Genomic DNA, 19,445 nt, shown 5'->3' with positions numbered 1-19,445 from the left:
GCATGATCCCAATAATGGGCTTAATTGTTCGAAATACTGGTGCTGGCACGCTACGGTCTTTGGCAGACGTGATTGATAATCACCGGATTTGCACGGCAACAATGCCACAAAAAGTTTGCCTTGAATTAATAACCCAAGGTTGTACTGTACGATAAGTTAGCGCAAAAAAAGCTTTTGTCTACCCCGAAGGTATCCATCCATTCAGCCTCAAAGGAAGCAATGTTTCGTGCGAGGTTCTTTGCTTGCAAGCTCATCATAATGGTCGACATTAAATGCCAGCTGCAATAGTCGCGGCAATTTTTGCAAACGAACTCAAAGCAAGAAATCGATTTGTAAGAATGAAGCTTTTTACATATCTTGACGTTATCCCGAACACACATCGCCTAGTGTTAATATTAATAACGGCAACGTGGTCGACAACTCCGTCTGCTAGTAAAACAAAACAGTAGTGTTTCACACTTAGCCCGTGAGGAGCGTCACGAGGTCGCACGACGAATTGAGGTCGATGCGTCTTGTGCTGTCCGTGTGGATGATGCTCATATTCATAATAGCCAGAGCGTCCTTGAACAGCGTCTGGTCCGTAGCATACGAGCTCTCACCGGTGATGAAGTACTGCACATAATTATCGATCAGCGCCGTGACCATCTTGACCATATTCGAGTGATTGTCAATATCCACGAAGAGTCTAAAGGTCTGTTGACTCGTGCCACGAGGGACACCAACCTCCGGAGTCATGCCAGACAAGTAGCCCAGATAGTTCTGCTCTACATATAGCGTCAGATTGAGGTAGCCGATGCCATTGAGCCCCATCTGAGAGACGTTGGTCACATTGACGTCAATATCCATGGTCCAGCCATCGTCCGTGCAGCCCCAGAAGTCAATGTGGTCAATAACGGTCAAAGGATCGCGGAACCCTCGATCGAGAGCTCGCGCTTGAAGTCCAGTCCGCCGTAGCTGAAGCCCAGTGCATGAGCCTTGACCTTTGCAGTCGTATCGAAGACAACGGAGACGTCGTCCATGACTGCGGTGGACATAGAGGAGAACACGTCGGCGTCTGTGACGATCAAGTCGCTGGTGATGTTGAGATCGTACGATTGCTCGCCTTTGTCGATTTTCAGAGCGGGGAACTCAAACGTGGCGAACGTCGATCCCTCGTAAAGCAGCTTGGCCGTAGTGGCATCCGACCGAGCGTTCATGCTCAGATCGTGTGTTAGGTGTAGACTAAGCTCGCTAGAGAGCGTAGTTTGGTCCGAGATTTGGTTGATGTCGAGGTAGTTGACACTCATCTTGATCTTGTTGACATTGTGCTGGAAAACAGCCTTGACGATCACAAACCACGCGATGATGATCAGCACGGCCAGTAGTACGAGCACAATGCCCACGATGGCAAATATCCGCTGCTTCTTGGTGATACGCCACCACAAGAACTTCTTAAGAGGCTTGCCCTTCTCGTTCCCCTCCTTGAAAACGTCCTGGCTGTTGGCCGATACGTCCACTTTGAAGGTCGAATCGGGTGTCTGGTACTGGTAGTGGTCATAGTCCACAGCGTTATTGTGTGCCGGGCTCTGCAGAGTGTCGACCACGGGCGTCTTGACCTCCTGTTGGTAAGTTGCCATTACTGGAGGGTTGATAGACTGGAGTACTTGAGACCAAGGTGGCAGGTTTGCAAATGAACTTTTGCTGAAGGCCACGCAGGGGCCCACTGACCTGGTTGCCAGCCAGAATTCCGATGCGGGAAACAAAGGACGAACCTTCACCTTGGCGCTGATACGTGGTGCGCTTCTTCCTCACGGCGGGTTTTCCGTGGCTGGTTTGATTTGAGATGAGTATGGGCTCCTTTCATACTTCACGTATGGAGCACCTGCCATCAACATCGTGTCACTCTGGGCCGAAAAACTTCAACTAGAAAAATACCTAAGGTACATGAACGGCAACATTCGCGTTACTTATACATGTACTGTAAATAGTACATGTACATGCACCAGCTCGGTTCTCTGTCGAATAGGAGGAATTCCATCTATTTTGCTTTCGCGCCGGCGAAGGCACAGTCTGGCAAACGTACTCCGAGGACATGAGACATAAAAGCAGGTGTGTGCATTGCTACAGCCTGAAGATCGCTGCCATTTTTGGAAGCATGTCAAACAGTTCTAGAGCATTTGTGACAGTGACGAGCCAACCAATCAAACAATTGGGGAGAGGTCTCCGTTGCACCAGGCATCTCATCTCAGAGAGTTTTGTGCGTACATGTACTGTACTGTACTGTATGCACAGTGTGCATTGCACACTACTGCAGTGACTTCACTTGTCGTGAATCACGACACAAACATTCGGTGCCAAATCTGGGTCGAATGCTCGGCGGTTGGTCCCAACATATTTTGTCCTTGGAGAAAGGACCAAAATTTGGTCAGTGTTTGCCGCCTTCTAGGGAATTTTGTCCTTTTGAAGGACAAAAATAATCGTACTTAAGACGTTTTTGACACTTGCTGAAGGGAAACTTCAACCGCACTCTTGGCGCGCGCTAGTGCAGCTACAGGGCCAAGAAGATGCTTGAGAGCGACTCATCTAGCAGTTCTTCGTCTGATAGCGACGAGAACATCGCTACTGAGGCAACGACATGGCGAGACGTGGAGAGCTGCGAAGTGCAGCTGCAAGTGAGCGATGTTGAGCGCACGCTGCTGATCAAGTCTCGTACTGAAGCGGGCGCGGTTTTGGCGCGTCTTCGACGACGCATGTTTGGATCGTCGTCGTCTGGGCGAGCTAGTGTCGGTGATCTAGTAAGTGCGTGGATGGATGAATCCATACTATCTGCAATTAAGAACGTCGTGAATACAAGCATGGAGCCGGAGTGGCATGTGTGCGTGAAAGAGTTGCTGCTGTTTGTGGAGGTGGAGCTTTGGCTGAGTTACTATGCCGTCACGCCGACATTCTTCTACCACCGAGACAATCGTAATTACTTTTCCCCGGCACAAAGCGCGATGCCGCAAACGCGATACATGGCAATATTAAATGCGTTGGGAGCGCAAAGAACTCGTAGTGATGGTATGACAGAGCAATGGACCGCTCCGATGATTCCTGATAGAGATATTTCTCATGTGGCTGGACTCATTAGACAGTTGTGTGAAGAAATCGGATTCGTAGAAGGCACATCTATTGCCTCGCTTGATGATGATATGATTCGCCTTCGGTCTCATTTGGTTGATGACGTGGGGCTGACACATGTTCGAAACCCAAAAAAGGGGTAAGTACATTGTGCCGTGGATATATTGCGTCTTCATCAATGCTTATATCGGTGGTGTATACAGGTATGGACCCGTTCAACATGGGATTGTTTCTCTTACAAAGGGACTGTTTCTCGGAGGGCATGTTGCCACTCGTGGGGGGCAGACTGTAGACATTGTGAAGCTTTTACAACGGTCTTTATGCGGTGCCGCTACTGAAAGCCGGATTAAACGCCCTTGTATAGTTCATGCATTGGACCGGGGTTATCAATCCATTGCAGTAAACCAGCACATCGATAACGTTGGTGGTAAAATAGTTGGCACACACAAGCGAACTGGTAGCTTTCCGTTTACCTACGGGAAGAAAGCTGGTAAAGACCAACGAGAGATTCCAGAGAAGGGCGCAAAAACAGCGTATTGGGCGTCAAAAACACTTCCTGCTGTAAAAGTAACAGATACTGCGGCGGGAACTGTGTATGCTCTGGCGTATCGATCCGGTCTCGGTAAAGTGGCCACATGCTATACTACAGATCGAGCTTTTGGACCGGGGCGCTGGTCATATATTTGCACCCCAACCAAAACGCAAAGTGTGTCAAATATTGACAACTTGTTTGAAGCTTTCGAATGTGGCATTCAGAAGCTAACGGAGACACAACGTACCCCGATCTGGTTTCTTATGCGAAAGTTTTGGATTACAGGCTCGACAGCTAGTCGAATTTTTCACCATGTTACTCGTTCTTCACCGGATCCACAACTAGTGCAAGACCCCGTAACTGATCCCCACGTGAAATGGTGTTATTGTTGTTGTCAATTCAATTCTCTTATGGCGTGTCTAATGGGGAAGTAGTTGCCCCTGTTCTCCTCCCTAGACAAGAGCTAGAAGTCAAAACATGTGAAGAACTGAAGTCGCTTTGTCGTGATGGTGGCCTCCCAATTACCGGCAGAAAAAAAGAGCTTGTTGAGAGGCTTTGTAATGGGAATTTGACCGACACTACGGATCAAAACTCCTCTGGTGGGGAACTTTTGTCGTCTTGGTTCATGTCACCAACGTCGTCAGCTGCGATGAAAATTGGTTCACACAATGAAGCAAGTATTTCAGATCACATTCAACAGTTTTTCGACAAACATTCTCGTTACCATGTCGAGCGACTGAAAGATTACGGTCTACTGTGCGGGTAAGTGGGTTGTCCCTGCTAACAATTGAATTTATTACTGGATAAAGCTTTTGTTATTCTTCTAGACGTGAAGCTCCGCACGTTGCCTTTTCACCAGATGACATAGGGTCGATTCTGTGCACTAATCGAGGCAGATTTTTTGCTGTGATGGAATATAAGACACGGGTGGTAGAGCGAACAAATGAGAAAGAAAACGAGCTGGCGGAAAAGTTTGGAGTGTTTACCTCTGTAGAGGTGGCTGCAAGCTGGTACGGTACTACGACGTTCAAAGAATTGATACCAGATACAAGTCACAGATGTCCAATTCTCCATGGGATCGTTTGCAGTGGACTTTGCGATGGCTTTATTGTTTATGCCTCGCCGACAAAGATCATTCGTGTGGTTCATATTTCAGCTGGAGACGATATGTATGGGACATACCACGAGGCGATGCTGGTAATTCGTGAAGCATACATGAGGTGGATCTACGATCAATCTGTGCCAATTCCATCGTTTTCCTCGCGCGACTTAGATCACTGTATCGATTTCGATACCTTGGCACAGAATTTGGACTTGTGGAGAGCTCTCGTACGGATGGAAGATGAAAAAGGGTGTACTTTGCCACCTTCAAAACATATCCTACCATCGTTGGTTGCATACTGGAATCGGATTAAGGGAGGCATCGACGTTTATTCTCGATATCTTAAAAACGCCAAGGCTTGCCATTCATCACTGCCGCCGACGGCGGCAATTTGGTTATGAATGCTCATGACACTCGTATATAATGCGTACCAGTCACACCAACGCTTCTAGGTAATGTGATCTTTACCTTGATTCCTTTTCATCATAGTGTATACACGACTTGGCGGAAGACTACCTGCACGATAACACGCGGTGTTTGTCGTAGACTTTGTACCAAAGCTACAAACATAATCTCTCCAGTTTTAAAGGTTTTTGCCGTGATGCAGCTCTCTCCCTCGGATCCCCTGCCACCTCCGACACAACGCGCGTTCTGCGATCACTGGAAAATCTTCTGGGAGATGATGAAAATGACACACATGAGCTGTGGTCGGGGCGAGGTTTTTGCTTACAAAAAGAGAGATCACTACGACAGGGATCCGGAGTGGATAAATCGACGGCTATCAGGGCGATTGAAACACGACCACGTAAGGCTATTTGATCTGGAAACATTTTGATATATGTACGCTCTAACCCGTGGACTTCGTACCAGATATTAATTGAAGGTGAATCTACACAATTATGCTGTGTTCTATGCTGCCAGCTGAAGCACGACCAAGAAAATGCCGGACATACTCGGAAAGGTTTTAAAACGCGGTATCAGTGCAGTGACTGTGGGGTTGCTCTGTGTCGTACCGAGCGCTGGGTCGGTCAACTGTCGTGCTACACCAGATTTCACACTGATCAAGAGCTATCAAAGCCGTGTGAAGCACCCGAGCAGCTTCTCCCGAGTACAAGACAAAATTCGCGGGTTAGAACCGCACCAAACCGTCAACGGAACTCGCTGAATACCTCAAAGCAGCGTGCTCCGAGTGGGCGCTTACAAAGCAAGAAGCGTAGGCGATCACTGCGCTTACAGGAGCAGGAATAAGTGCTCCTTAAACTTTGTCCTATGGAAGAGGACAAATTTTTGGCCTGGTATGTAGGACAAATCGTCGTCACGTAGCTCTTCACGACGCCAAGTTTCAGTCGTTATGCACGAAGCAAGAATTCAGTTGCTTTCATGACAAACGGGTTAATATTGCTGCTTAACGTGTTGGGTGGCCATGCCTAACATCTAATTGCTGTTTTTTTTATTTGGTTGTGGCAAGCAACAGAAGTGAGAATTGGTCCTATTTTTGTCCTACCAAAAGGGGCTGTTGGGGTTAAGAAGTGCGAGTCGAAAGGCCAGTTGCCTCTCTTTCAGACGACTCACTCGATTGCCGAGCGCTGCTTAGCATCCACGGTAGCAGTTGTTCAGCAATTTGCTTGGTGCACCATTATTAGTCGGAGAACTCTCGTGACGCACCCGAATCATCGTGGTGTTTAGCACTGAGTGGCATCCGATAGTACCGCTGATTCCAGTGGAGACTCCACTGGAGTATAGTACATCTCGTCGTGAGGTTTTGTTCGTTTGTGGATACAGTACAGAGCTGCCTACGTCGTCCACGCTCTCCAACTGTACAAGCCGTGACACGCTGGCGTCAGTGTGTGTAGCACACTTGGCGGGCCTTGTGGCTTGCTCACTGCGGCGGCTGCGGAGACAGCTGAAACTTTCCAGCGGACCCACAATGCCACAGGACTCGATAAGTTGTCGGACAACCGCTCCAGCGCATCCCACGTGGCTGCTAACGATCGCTTGCCGGTAACACCGAAATGCGGTTGCAGACAAATCTACTGGCCTCCGACGTGAAGCTCAGTGAGTTTAGCTCACGTTAATAAGGGGGTAGACAGCCAAGCAGCTCGAGCAAAATAACCCTTTTATTGCCTGCTTCACTGACGTATACCTGTCAAATGGATGCCGGTAAGGGAAAACTTGGCTGGAGCCCGAAAGCTACTCGCAACAATCAAGTTGGTGTGATCTGAACGCAACGCCAGCATTTGATTAAAAGAGAATTTTAGTTTCTGAAGTGCACGTAGACAATTTGCAGAGCAATAATGCTGAACGATCCGTTACCTGAACCGGTATGCAAGTTTGGCACCTTGACATGGTGACCATGTCAGTCAGTCCATCGCAACTTCAACTTTTTGGATAAGTGGCCTCTCGCCCTTCCTTTGTGCTCGCTAAATGTAGGATCGCTCTTATACAATAAGAGCAAATTAAGATTTGTCGGAAATCTGCGTTGCAAGAGCATCATTATCATCACGCAGGGCGGACCGCAAGGCTTCTGCTTCGTCAGTCGTGGTGGCTCTTAATTCAGCCCTGCTGTCTTCATTTAAGAATCTGTATTGATATCACTTGACGCACTCAACACCCATTTTTCTCGCTTTCTGCAAGTCATTAAGGCATGGGGATCGGTTGAGCTGTTACAGTTGTGTGCGTAGCAGCTAATTTATCGGCCTGCTTTTTCTTCTTGGTGTGCTCTGCGATGCGTTCCTTAAGCTCCTTGATCTCCACATCGGCGCTCAATAGCAAATTTTTAGTGTCCTGCACCTCCTTCTGCACAAAGTTCTCGGCGCGCGCCAGCGTCTTGAGCACCTCCACATCTGAATAGGTCGGAAGATGGTCCTGCATCGTCAGCGGTGGCGACTGTCGGTCTGGCCCAGCCATCAGCTTCTTGTAGAAAAACTCGGTCGGCTCATTGAACACGAGTTCGTCGTAGAATTCGCTTACAACGGGCTGTCAACATCACAGCGGCAGCGATGGTTAGTGCTAGTAATGGACACGATAATTTGAAGTTCTCAACAAACCTTCTTGGTGCTGGCAGGCTGGCTGTTGGGCGGATACAACACCAGCAAATGAATGATACTGATCGGCCGCTCGTTTGGATCGTGGAAGTAGATCTGGATGCGCGTCTCGAACTCGCCCCAGCCCAGCTCCGTCACCTCGTACGGTGGCTCTGTTAGCACTGCGATTGCATGATTACCGTTAGATTTCACAAGTAAGTAGATGGGTTAGATTCTGGCTTACCTCTAACGGGATTGGCGAAGCTCACGTGCAAGCTTATTACGACCTTGCTGATCATGTAAGACAAGTCCTCGTTGTCCACGCCACGCAGATAGATGGACCAGCGGTGCGTCTTGGTCTCCTCAGCCTTACGCCCAAGGTACGTGGCCACCGACCCATATAGAATGGGCTTGCTAACCACAACGTTCTTCTGCCGCGCATCGGACATGTTGCAGGGTCTAATTTTTTTTAAACAAGCCGAAAAAGTCGACGATTGGCCAATTTAGTAAATTCAAATGGGTAAAAATGAATTTGTATGCTACCCAGTTTGCCGCACTTTTTTAAACTAGCGACGACGCGTTGATGATGAAGCGGAAGCAATCGACCGACGCAGCGGCAACCAGCAGCGAGGACGAACGCTGGCCTGCGAAGAAGAAAGGTGCGCGGCCATTGTGCATATAGAAAATCACTTATTTAATTTAGTAACAACCGTCGGGGGTCTGTAAGTTTGATGCATTTTGGCTTAAATTCCGAATTTGACCCTTGTTGATATCGTAGTAAGAGCGTCGGACGCAAATGTCCATGGAGAAGAGGAACTTGTGGACGAGATGATCGACGTCCAGGATTTTTTGTTGCGTGACTGTAAGGCATCATCTAAAGTGCGTCCGAAGTCCGTTGCCGGGGGTCTTTAGGATGTAACACACCGACTGCATGTTCTTGCAGAAATTGGTGGAGCAAGCCAAAATGCGTGCGGCAGAGCTCCGGCAAGAAATGGAGGAAGGAAAGAAAGCGCTATTGGATGCACTCGAGGCAGAGAAAGAAAACCTTGACGAAGGTGGGAGCACCTTGTTTAATTAGTGGCAATGGATTGGTGAACTGACATGCTGATGTGCCCTGCAATAGATGGAAATGCCATTCCGCGTGCTTTTACGATATCTGTGCGTAGCATCACTGGTCCGTACAAAGGACGAAAGTTCTCTATGGAAGTCGACGTGGTAAGCTGCTTGCATACTGCAATGTCCAAGCCGCCACGTTAACAATCTTTGCTTCTATTTGCTCGCAGAAACGACATTCATCCTGTTTTGTTGGTCGTTCTACTGGTCGGAAATACCGCTCTCCTAGAGGCCTGAGCATGCCCAAGGACTCAGAGCTTTCGACGACACATGCAGAGGTAGTGATACTTTGGTTGCTTATGCATGGCACACTAAATGATGCATCGTCTTTACGTGCAGATCAAAATGGAGACTTCAGGTAAAGTTTTCTTTATCGATTCGGAGAGTACCAACGGCAGCCGTATCGACGATGTGGGATTGGAGCCGAAGGTGCCGTACGAGCTCACGACTAGCAAACCCATCAAAGTGGAGGTCGGCGCAGGCGAATACGAATTCACTTTCGAGCAGATTGCGTAGTTTGAGAAGCAGAGGATCCGTTTTTGCGGCCATCTCGCTGATGCTAACTGTAAGTTTTGGCACATCTCATCGAGTCATACGAATTGGGGAAGTGCAGAAAGCAACAGCAAGTTGCCAGCCACCACACTATAGTATTATATTCCGAGTTCTTTTCTCAAGATTTTCTCCCTGTCTCGTGCAGAACGCAATCCATATCTTCAGATGTACAAGGCGTTCAAAGCTTCAGTTCCGACCGCCAAGTGATCGATTGGTGACCCTAGAGGACTGCGGCAGCTGTGTGTGTCTTTTTTAACTCTCAACTGCAAAACAACAGAGTGCTGGTCTCGACTCTGTTAAGCGATAAACATCTAGTTGGAGCCCGAGATCTTCTCCTTGAAGTCGCCCACGGCCTTGTCCGTCTTGTCCAGTGCTGCCTTTGCGTTGGCGTTGCCCGCGAACGCCAGCTGGCAAGTCGTCCAGCTCGACCCAGCACCTGCACCAGCGCCAATACCCGTGACTAGTCCGCGGCCAGCACCAGAGCCTGCAGTATCAAGCATACCGGTATCAATGTCAGTTGCGAGAGCTCCTTCAGGAGCTACTGTAGAGGATCCACAGCAACGTACGAGCCAGCACGAGGGATGTGAGGCCGCCAGCCACGAGGCCAGCGCCAAAGTAGAGCGTGAAGTTCTCCAGACACTTGTCCCACTTCTCGGAGATGCGGTACTCGGACGGGATTTCCTTGTTGTCGCTCATGGTGCTCGTCGTCTGCTGCGTGCTTTGATCCTGCTTTCTGTGAGGACGGCGAGATACCCGATTTTCAGCCACTCAACGATCTGGATTGCGATTATTAATAATTCCGAATAAGTTCGATAATCAATTGGTGAAACATCGAAACGTTGTCAATGGCCGAGGAGCGTGTCGTGCTGCTGGGCACGATCCAGGAGCGCCAAAGTGTAGACAACAACTCGCCCTACGTATGCAAAGCTGGTGGGACGCCGGTATGCACTGCACCCAATAAATCACGTGAATTTCGCTACTAGAAGTGCATTGACATTTACAATTCTGTTACTGTTTAGGCTTGGTATTCGGAGCCACCGTCGGAAGCTAGCAACTTGACGTGCACTAAATGCGGCAAAGGACTGTTCCTGGTTGCACAAGTATATGCTCCTGTGGAGACCGACAGGACGCTGTACGTCTTCGGGTGCAACTCGATGGCGTGCACCGAGAATGCTGGTAGTTGGAGAGTGCTGCGTGACCAGGTAAAACCAGTAAGAGAAACTCCTGTCGAAGTAGACGTCGCGGAGGTAACAAAACAGGTTGACCAGGTGAAACTTGCGTGGGGATCGGATAGCGATGACAGTGATTGGAGTGACGATGAGAAGGCACCAGCTCCAGCAAATGATCTTGTGGACCTGGAGGCGCTTTTACAGCAACGAGATAATGCAATGAAAACCAGTGTGAAGACAGTGAAGGCTGCTGCTATTCAGAAGGTGCAAGCTGTGAACAATCCTGCTTTGACTGACAAACGGAACGCCTTTCCAGCTCTGTCTATTGAGGTGATTGATGAGCCGTTCGAAGATTACACGGCTGAACACGATTTTGGCCACGAGAACCACCTCCTTGAGGAGTACATGAAAAAAGAGGAAGAAGATAAATCCACGGATATTGGAGATTTGCGCACGGTCATCACAAATTCAAAAAAGACGGGAGGCACTGCGCAGTCAGGGGGAGGCTTGTCGTCTGGAGAATCATACGAGAAGACTCCAGCAGCACAGCGACATCTGCTGCGTTTTCAGAAGCGCATCAATCGCTGTCCTCTCCAATGTCTTCGGTACGATTACGGCGGTGAACCGTTGTGGCCGGTTGTGATCCCGCAAAATCTAAAGGTCCCTCCTTGCGCTGGCTGTGGAAAAGAACGGGCGTTCGAGATGCAGTTGACCCCGACCATTAACTACTTCCTCAAAGTGGATGAGTATGCCGTAGCTGACACTGCATCGCTACAGAAACCTGAATCCAGTGCTGGCAATGACATTCCCAAAGCAGTGGTGCCTCCTGGAGGCATGGACTGGCTCAGTCTCATAGTGTACTGCTGCTCCGCTAGCTGCGCTCAGAGTCACGAGGAGTTCGTCTACGTCGTACCGTCATCGAACTCTTAAGAGCAAAATAGACAACATTTTAGAAATGGGTGAATCAACCATCATTCCTTTCGTACAACATTTGTCTTGGTGCGACATACATTTACAAGCCGTCCCTCAACCGCTCGCACTATCGACCGCAATAATGCGAGCGATACACGGTCGGCTCCTGCAGCGTGCCGGCGTGTCCAGCCGGCGCAGCAGCTTAAAACGATTGCATTCGCTCTTCCTCGTACCCGACAATGTGCTGCCATCTCGACGCAATTTCTCGTTCAGCGCTACGTACCCTACGTCCAGCGAGTCCGCCGCCATGGATGACACGGATGACAAATCCACACCTCGACTGGTCTGTGGCAAGTGCAACACGACGCTAAGTGCCACAAAAGACTTGGTGTTCTTCAAATGGTAAACTTTTACCCGAATACTAACGTTCAAAGCAGGTTTTCCTCTACTAACATCGTTCTCTCTGCAGGAGGAATGGGATTCACGTATCTAGCGCAACAGATGAACCATTGAAGAATTTGTTTCCAGAGGATTCGGTGGGGGAAGAGGATGCGAGTTGGAAGAAGCACAAGATGCTCTGTATCAAATGCAACTTCCAAGTTGGCACTTTGGCGCGGATTTTTTCGTCGGACAAAGTTTTATTCAGTGCTTCCTGCGTGGCGGTGCAGATGCCAGACGACCAATCACCTTTGCTGTCATTGTCGGGTTATCCTTCGTCGTTGCTGAGCTTTACGATGTGGTCGGAGCTGATCTTGATGGCGGAAACACAACCAAAACTCAAGGACTTGCTGCAGATCCGCCGAGTGGATAATATCCAGGAGAACACATCAAAGAGCGCCAAGCTGAACCGGAAATTGCTCATGGCGAAAGACTTACAGGAACTGTTGCGCATAGTGGATGAAAATGTAGGTGGGGTCTGTATAATTGGAGCTTGGAGAGGAAACTTATCGCCTGTGATTGCGTTGTGCACATAGGCCTTCAACTTGAATCACTACAACATTCGAACGGCGATCGATCGTGCAGGTCGCTTTGTCTCGACTAGAACAACCCGAGCGAATTTACTGGTGAGACCTATGCTTGTGCATCCACGGTTTGGCTTACTTATGTACTCACATGCACTTTGGCTTTCGTTTCGCGAAAAGGCCGTCAATAACATCGACAATATCAACAAATCTGAAGCTCCTGAGGATGACCTGCTAGCCGTCCCGTCGCCAGCCTTGTTTCCAAAGTGGACTACCAAGCCTAATGCCTTGGATACAAAGCGGTAAGCTGGTGTTGCTAGCACCTGGAATGTATCTGTTCCGTGCTAACGATATACCTTATCTATGCTTCCTTTTACGTTGTGCTTTTCAGATTTTGGAAGCTGATTGATGAGACAGAAAAGCTGGTGAACTTTGGCATTGCCGCCTTCAAAACGGGCAGTGCGTTGACCCACTTAACGACTGCTCTGATGCGTCTTGGCGTGGGCCGGACGTCAATTCTACAGTACGGGGATTTCACGTTTCAAAAAGAAGCTCTCTAACGTACTTCGCTTGTTGTGTCCTGGTTTAGACCTATAGCAGCGCAGACAGCTTTCATGTTGCAGTCTGAGAAAGGAAAAATCAACTCTCATCAAGCCTGTATGGTAGTGTCGGCGATAACCCACTTGCTCCCGAGAGAAAGTCGTCGTCAAGAGTGGGTTCTGGACTCTTTACAAACCGCCAGCAAGGCGGTGATGGCCGAGCTGGATGATGAAAACACCAGTGCTGAGGACAAACAACGGGCAGCTGAAGTGCTGGTCCCGCTCGCACGGTCGTTCCTCTTCGTCGAGAGCTTCGACGAAGATCTGTTCCGTCGGACGCTCAAAGAGGTTAACTCTGGAGGTCTGGACAAGCTGAACATGCCGCTCTTTAAGCTGAGAGTGCTCAAGTCCAAACTGTACCAGATTCATCTGGACTGTGAGCTCAGCGACCGACCTACTGAGTTCAGAATAACCCCAGCTGTCGAGGAAAAGTGCAAGCGAGTGTTTGACGCTCACCAGGCGAAGGGTAAGAGCTCGTCGTTCCGACTGCACCATCTCGTTTGCACTGCTCTGGACGAGATCGGAATCCAGAACGAAACGCTACACGCCACGGAGACTGGTTACCATCTTGACGTGGTGGCGCCAAGGCAGAAAATTGCTATCGAGATCAACCCGCCGGACTGCTATCAGGCGCTGGAGCCCAGTGACGAGGATAAGGAGCCCAAAACCTTCGGCTTCGTTGACCTCAAGGCGCGGCACTTGAAACTGATGGGCTGGACTGTCATCCAACTGCATGCCGACAGCTTCCAGCAGCTTGTAACTCTGGAAGACCGCGTCATGCACCTTAGCATGCTCTTAGAAATCGCCACCTGCCGCAACTTTGGGCGCTTGTGAGGCAAAGTAGGACCTGAACCAGAGCTTTTTGGATAGAAAACCCATTCAATGCAAACAATCAATTTTGAATATTGGGGGCCAGTCTATTCTCCTCTATGTGAACGTCCGCTCTACTCAGACTGCTTAGCTTTCTTCTTCTTGTGCTTCTTGTCCATCTTATCTTTCTTCGAAGACTTTTGTTCGATAACTGGTTCCTCCACAGTGGCCTCTTCTGTAGATTTTTTGTGCTTCTTACTCTTCTTCTTGTCTTTCTTGGACTTTAGCTTGGGTTCTTCCTCAGCACTGACGACGGCTGCCTCCTCCTTGTCGGCCTCGACTGCGTCGGTCTCGACCTGGTCAAGTTTTCGCTTCTTGCTCTTCTTTTTAGTTTTTTTCTCCGCTTCAGCTTCCGCCTTAGCAGCAGCGGCCTCCTTCGCAGTGCGTTTGGCTTTCTTCTTCTCTCTCTTAAGACGTTTCTGCTCCTTTTTAGAAAGCTCCTCGTCGTCGCTATCAGTGATGTCAGTTTTCTTGGCTTTCTTCTTGCTTTTCTTATCCTTCTTGGACTTCTTCTGGCTCACTTTGCTCTCCTCCGACTCACCCTCCTTGTCCTCCTCCCAGTGCTTGTGCTGGTAGGTGCCCTCGCCTTGACGCACGAACATGGAGTACAGTCCGTTGTTGGGGAGTCCATCCGAGCGCTTGGCGCCTTTCCTGCCGCCAATTGACGCGAAACCCAAGCCACCCTGCACAATCACACATAACATTTATTAAGCTGCGAGTCGATTCAACGCCGTAACGACGTTGATGGTCAATGTGCCGCAATGAGCAGGTTTCCACGCTAAATTTCCTACCTTCTTGCCGCCCGGACGAAGCTTTGAGAGCATGTCATGGAGCCGGATAAGCTTCTCGTCCTCCATTTTCTTTGGTCGTGCCTACAAGTGCCAGTCGAGTCGATGCACGCTTCTGATCCAGTGCTTTTTTCAACAGCGAGCACTGGTGTGGCTGACACCAATATTAAGCGCTGCACTTGCTTTTGTTGACGTGAGTACGGAAAATCATTACCTTCACCACAGTGGTGGGGACAAAGGGACTCTTAAAACCGAGGGAGCACATTTTTTCTCGAGGTTTTATCGCGTCAATCGAGGGTTTTATGTCTCCTGGATAGTGTCATCAGTCTCGGTGGATGAGCAAACTGAAGCAATTTTGACCCGGTTCTTGTTCGTTTTTCGAAGGACCTTCGTATTCCGATAGTTTGTAGAAGAGTGTAGCTGACTCTTGCTAAGCTTTGTTAAAACACGTTAAAGCTCACTCTACTTTCTTTTAGCCCGTATTAACTTAAATGCATTTTATCTAAATTCGAAAGTGATGGACACCCTTGGCAACTTTTCGAGATGACACTGACCGACAGGTGGCCGACACAGTGTCCTATGCCCACGCTCAAGCACCATTTGCCGCTCTCGCCGGTCGGCAGGTCACTTTGTATTCTGCGTCATCGAGGGAAAGCCAACAAGCAAGACCGGTAGCATGAGCTCTACTCCAAACACTTACACTGACAAGGTGCGCACACCTGTAGCCGAGGGTGCGTACTACAACGACGAGACCGCGTTGCGCGTCGACCTGTCCGCTCCAGACACGGATAACAAGAAGGACGACGGTGATGGATCCGTGCCAATGGATAAGAACGGCCGCCCGCTGGTCAAGTTCCTCAAGTGGCACATGACTCGCAAGCAGCGGATCCTACTCATCAGCGGCCTCGTAATTCTCTTGATCGGTGTGATCCTCCTCATCGTATTCCTGGCCATCATCCCGGCCATCATCCAGCACTACGTCAACTCTGTGGAGCTCGCAATTAATTACCTGGACGTCAAGAGCATTCCGAGTGACACCTCGCTTAACGTCGAGCTCAGCTTTAACGTACAGCACGACATCGGGATCTCCGCCTCCACGGATGATATCACGGCCTCGCTGCTGTACGGCGGTGTCACTTTTGGATCCGTGGTGATCCCCGGTCTTGACATCAAGACGGGCGAGCAGAACTACAACTTGACGGTGGACGGGTCGCTCTCATTAACCGATATCAACGCCTTTAATTTAATGGCTGAGGGCCTCGTGGAAGACTCGGAGATCTCGCTCGAAGCCACGGCTACTATCAAGGCACATGCCCTGGGTCTGACGTACGGCGGCCTGGACTTGAAGCGCACACTGCCGCTGAAGGGCTTCAGCCAGTTCAGCGACCCCGCCCCGGAGATCGACTACATCGACTGGTTCGGCTGCACCAACGACGTGTACCAGATGGACATCAACGTGACGTTAACTAACCCGTCTAACATGGGTCTGGACGGCATCGGCGCGCTCAATCTGAGTCTGTATTACGCTGACAGCTACCTCGGCTATGCCGAGTCGCTAAAGCCTGAGCTGGGTCTGCCGCGTGGCGAGAGCGTGCAGCTGTTCCGTGCTACAGTGCCACAAGACTCGACGGCGCTCACAAGCATGGCGCTGGGCGTCGTGGGTGGCAGCGCACATTTCTCCATCGCAGGCGACAATCCGTACTCGACAGAGTACACGCAGTTCCAAGAGGCTATTAGCAAGGTCAACATGAGCATCATCTACACGGACGGTCTCTCCAATCTGGGATTCAACACGTCGTGTAATATCCTCTCGCTCCTCGCTTAGGACAGCGAAGTTATTAGATCGTGGTAGTGATACAGTAGCAACCGCTATTAATAGTCGAGCTTGTAATAAAATTCAGTTCGAGCATTGATAAATCATCATGCAGTCTGGCAGATCCTGTGCACGGGGGGCAAATCGTGAGATGAGCTAATGCTGTCGGTGCCCTTCGCATTATTAATAGCTGTCGGCGACAGGCTTGTCAAGTCCTACAGTATCCGATAGTAGCGGACTGATATTAATAGGTTTGCACTGGCGGCGTGCATCGTGCGACAGTGTACGCTAGTATATTGCTTCACAAGTTTATCTTGTAAATAAGTCGAGAAGTTATATTATTTTTCACGAAGACTGGCCAGTTAATAGCTCCGGTCTAAGCTTACACAACTTGGGCGGCCACATCGTTGGACTCATGAGCGTCATCGTCACTCGACGATGCTTCGGCCTCACGAGCAGTCTGGCGGTGCCAGGCGTTGACCAGCTCCAGCTTGCGTGCTGTCTCGGTATCCATGGCCTCATCGTCGTCATCGTGAGTAGAAATCGTCACATCCTGATCGTCCGACTCGGAGTCAGCAGTGTCATCGCTGCTGCTTTCCAGAAGCCCTTCCTTGGCCAGCTCGTCCAGCTCGTTGGCCTCGGCCGCCGCAGTCGGAGCAGGCGAAGACTTGACGAAGCAGTTCTTCACATTGACCCAGTTGAGACCGATACCGGCAAAAGACAGACCCAGACCCACACTTTGCTCAAAAGACAGCACGTGACCGAACAAGAAAACCGAGAGCACGATACTCAACACCTTGCGGCACGTTCCGATGATAGCCGTGGTCAAAGCACCGAACTTGCTGATGGTGAAGAAGATGAAGGCCTGACCAAAGGCTCCGGTCAGGCTCAGCATCAGGAGGTTCGGCAGCGACGGCACCACATACTGCAGAAATACCGGTACTTCACCATTCACCACCATGCCTACAGCCGAGAACAAGGCCTTGTAAATGTTGACGTAATACATAAGATCGAAGGCACCAACGTGGTAGGCCTCCATAAATTTATCCTCCAGCGCACCGGTAGCTCCGTCGAACACGAGAGATACAACCAGAAGCGAGAAGCCCAGCACCATATTGGGTGTGCGCTCCTGCTCCGGTAGACTGTTGTGGCTCTCGTTGTGCTGCACAGAGTGATGCTGCTTCTCATGCGCCGTACCCAGCAGAAATATCGCCACGCCGATACACAGCACAATAACCGACACGTACTTCTTGAAGGCGTATTTTTTGCCGAGCAGTACGCCCATGATCATGACCGGAATGGACTTGCACGACTTGCCCAGAATACGCGTGATGTACGTCACATACCGCAGCGCCACCATCGACGCGATTGTCGAGCCGAACGCCAGCGCACCTACAATCGCCAAGAAGCTCTGAGGCATTGTCGACGGCTTTTCCTTGCGCGCGCGACTCAGCCCAATGGCTACGACCGAGTTGAACACGCAGAAGACGAAGGTCATGGACAGCTCGCCCAGCACGCGGTGCGTCGTGATCTTCTCCAGCACCACGCCATTAAGCGTGAACGATACCATGATGCCGATGCAGCAGTAAGCCAGCAGCCACACGCTCTTCTTGTTGGATTCCTGCTCCGAGACCTGGTTCGCCTCGGAAAGTCCACTGTTGCGCATGTCCACGACCGTCACACCACTGGGGAGACGCTTGGGCTCTTGTAGCGATGACGCCGTGACCTTATCGTCTAGCACCACCTCAGCGTAGTGCACACGCTCATGCGAAGAGGAATCCTCGATGCTGCACACCATCCTTGCTGCTCAGATGTGTGGCTGTGATGCTCCGTCAAACCTGCACGATGATGCTGTTGACCAGCGATCCTGATTGTCACGCTTCACCTCACCAGCGTCAAGAGATTCCACTTGTGTCGAGAATAGAGAGGTCCAGTGGCCGCGTGGGCGTTAGATGCCCTGGCGTCGCCAGAGGTGCACAGGGTGGATGCTCTACCAGCGGAGACTTGCCAAGTGCTGCGTTGCCTTGCTGCGCACGCTGATTGGTGGCTCTAATTGACCAATTGCTGGCACGAAACGGCGTAGGTCAGCACGTACCCTGAGCCCATTTTCCGACCTATTTCGTTTTTAATCTTTTATTAGTTTCCACAGTTTAAAAACAAATTCTGCGACGTTGGCTAACTCACTTGCTGGAAGTTGCAGCTACAATACTGTTGTGTACTAGCCGAGTGCCGCCGCTACGCGACGGGTAAGAATAAATGTCGCTCCTTGTGTTTTGCCTCCGTTCTGCTCGCCACGGGCTCGCTTCACTACTCGCATGGTAGGCTCGCAGATTGTGGCTGAGGCGGGCCCATAGGCCCGCAGGGTTGCAGAAGGTGCCGATTTGGGCCGCCTCGCTGCGCTCGGCAGCTTTTAGGCCAATCGGGGCCACCTCCGCTGCGCTCGGCAGCCAGCAGAAATATTTAAATTATTTTATCCAATGATTTGTCCGGAAAAGCGTGACAGGCACGACAATTTAGTGTGACAGACAGGTTGCTGCATTTGATGCTTAAGACTAGCCGTTCGCCGCCGCTACGCGGCGGAGTGGCATGGTTTGTTGGAGATCAGGTAGCCGCAACTTAAGGTGCTTCATGGTGTCGCGTGCTTTGAGAGCGTCGTTCATCCCAGTACGTCGTGGCTTCGTGTAGTCAACCACTTAACTTTCCGTAGTCGCATCCGGCCCCATATAATATAGTGGCTTGGAGCGTTCCCGCTACCCCGTACTACAGTTTATATGTTGTGTCCTTCAGCGGCCCATGCTCTTCCGTGCTCTTTCTGGCTTCGTGGTTCCCTGATCACCCGTGGCACACGCTGCTTATTGATTATGCGCTCTCTCTTTTGGGTTCATGCTCTTTAGTACGGCCTCATTTGTGG

General features: G+C 50.2%; 10 protein-coding genes across 10 annotated transcripts; 5 read left to right on the top strand and 5 right to left on the bottom strand.

Moving 5' to 3' along the window:
- Positions 1-377: 377 nt before the first annotated feature.
- PITG_01231 (uncharacterized protein) lies at positions 378-1,651 on the bottom strand (the record flags this gene model as incomplete). Its single annotated transcript, XM_002907858.1, has 2 exons — positions 378-954; positions 981-1,651. The coding sequence occupies 2 exons, from the start codon at positions 1,614-1,616 to the stop codon at positions 460-462; spliced, it is 1,131 nt and encodes a 376-aa protein (XP_002907904.1).
- Positions 1,652-2,543: 892 nt separating this feature from the next.
- PITG_01230 (uncharacterized protein) lies at positions 2,544-3,929 on the top strand (the record flags this gene model as incomplete). Its single annotated transcript, XM_002907857.1, has 3 exons — positions 2,544-2,774; positions 3,114-3,238; positions 3,917-3,929. The coding sequence occupies 3 exons, from the start codon at positions 2,544-2,546 to the stop codon at positions 3,927-3,929; spliced, it is 369 nt and encodes a 122-aa protein (XP_002907903.1).
- Positions 3,930-6,323: 2,394 nt separating this feature from the next.
- Positions 6,324-8,205, bottom strand: PITG_01229 (uncharacterized protein; the record flags this gene model as incomplete). The annotated part of the gene is made up of 5 exons (XM_002907856.1): positions 6,324-6,548; positions 6,617-6,763; positions 7,401-7,709; positions 7,781-7,929; positions 8,001-8,205. The coding sequence occupies 5 exons, from the start codon at positions 8,203-8,205 to the stop codon at positions 6,324-6,326; spliced, it is 1,035 nt and encodes a 344-aa protein (XP_002907902.1).
- A 379-nt stretch (positions 8,206-8,584) lies between these two features.
- PITG_01228 (uncharacterized protein) lies at positions 8,585-9,385 on the top strand (the record flags this gene model as incomplete). Its single annotated transcript, XM_002907855.1, has 5 exons — positions 8,585-8,635; positions 8,700-8,811; positions 8,880-8,971; positions 9,040-9,147; positions 9,209-9,385. 5 exons carry the CDS (start codon positions 8,585-8,587, stop codon positions 9,383-9,385), a joined length of 540 nt encoding a protein of 179 aa, XP_002907901.1.
- An 81-nt stretch (positions 9,386-9,466) lies between these two features.
- PITG_01227 (uncharacterized protein) lies at positions 9,467-10,143 on the bottom strand (the record flags this gene model as incomplete). The annotated part of the gene is made up of 2 exons (XM_002907854.1): positions 9,467-9,905; positions 9,988-10,143. The coding sequence occupies 2 exons, from the start codon at positions 10,115-10,117 to the stop codon at positions 9,733-9,735; spliced, it is 303 nt and encodes a 100-aa protein (XP_002907900.1).
- Positions 10,144-10,253: 110 nt separating this feature from the next.
- On the top strand, positions 10,254-11,520 carry PITG_01226 (uncharacterized protein; the record flags this gene model as incomplete). Its single annotated transcript, XM_002907853.1, has 3 exons — positions 10,254-10,362; positions 10,441-11,336; positions 11,382-11,520. The coding sequence occupies 3 exons, from the start codon at positions 10,267-10,269 to the stop codon at positions 11,518-11,520; spliced, it is 1,131 nt and encodes a 376-aa protein (XP_002907899.1).
- Positions 11,521-11,644: 124 nt separating this feature from the next.
- PITG_01225 (uncharacterized protein) lies at positions 11,645-13,897 on the top strand (the record flags this gene model as incomplete). The annotated part of the gene is made up of 6 exons (XM_002907852.1): positions 11,645-11,904; positions 11,972-12,407; positions 12,477-12,566; positions 12,645-12,766; positions 12,856-12,987; positions 13,054-13,897. 6 exons carry the CDS (start codon positions 11,645-11,647, stop codon positions 13,895-13,897), a joined length of 1,884 nt encoding a protein of 627 aa, XP_002907898.1.
- Positions 13,898-14,007: 110 nt separating this feature from the next.
- On the bottom strand, positions 14,008-14,828 carry PITG_01224 (uncharacterized protein; the record flags this gene model as incomplete). The annotated part of the gene is made up of 2 exons (XM_002907851.1): positions 14,008-14,616; positions 14,725-14,828. 2 exons carry the CDS (start codon positions 14,788-14,790, stop codon positions 14,008-14,010), a joined length of 675 nt encoding a protein of 224 aa, XP_002907897.1.
- Positions 14,829-15,369: 541 nt separating this feature from the next.
- PITG_01223 (uncharacterized protein) lies at positions 15,370-16,546 on the top strand (the record flags this gene model as incomplete). The annotated part of the gene is made up of 1 exon (XM_002907850.1): positions 15,370-16,546. The coding sequence occupies one exon, from the start codon at positions 15,398-15,400 to the stop codon at positions 16,544-16,546; it is 1,149 nt and encodes a 382-aa protein (XP_002907896.1).
- A 370-nt stretch (positions 16,547-16,916) lies between these two features.
- On the bottom strand, positions 16,917-18,332 carry PITG_01222 (Drug/Metabolite Transporter (DMT) Superfamily; the record flags this gene model as incomplete). Its single annotated transcript, XM_002907849.1, has 1 exon — positions 16,917-18,332. One exon carries the CDS (start codon positions 18,330-18,332, stop codon positions 16,917-16,919), a length of 1,416 nt encoding a protein of 471 aa, XP_002907895.1.
- Positions 18,333-19,445: the final 1,113 nt, after the last annotated feature.

This window comes from Phytophthora infestans, genomic scaffold (genome assembly GCF_000142945.1).
Source record: "Phytophthora infestans T30-4 supercont1.2 genomic scaffold, whole genome shotgun sequence".
NCBI classification, from domain to species: domain Eukaryota; phylum Oomycota; class Peronosporomycetes; order Peronosporales; family Peronosporaceae; genus Phytophthora; species Phytophthora infestans.
The sequence above is the reverse complement of the archived record's forward strand: the minus strand, read 5'-3'. Positions and strand labels throughout refer to the sequence as shown.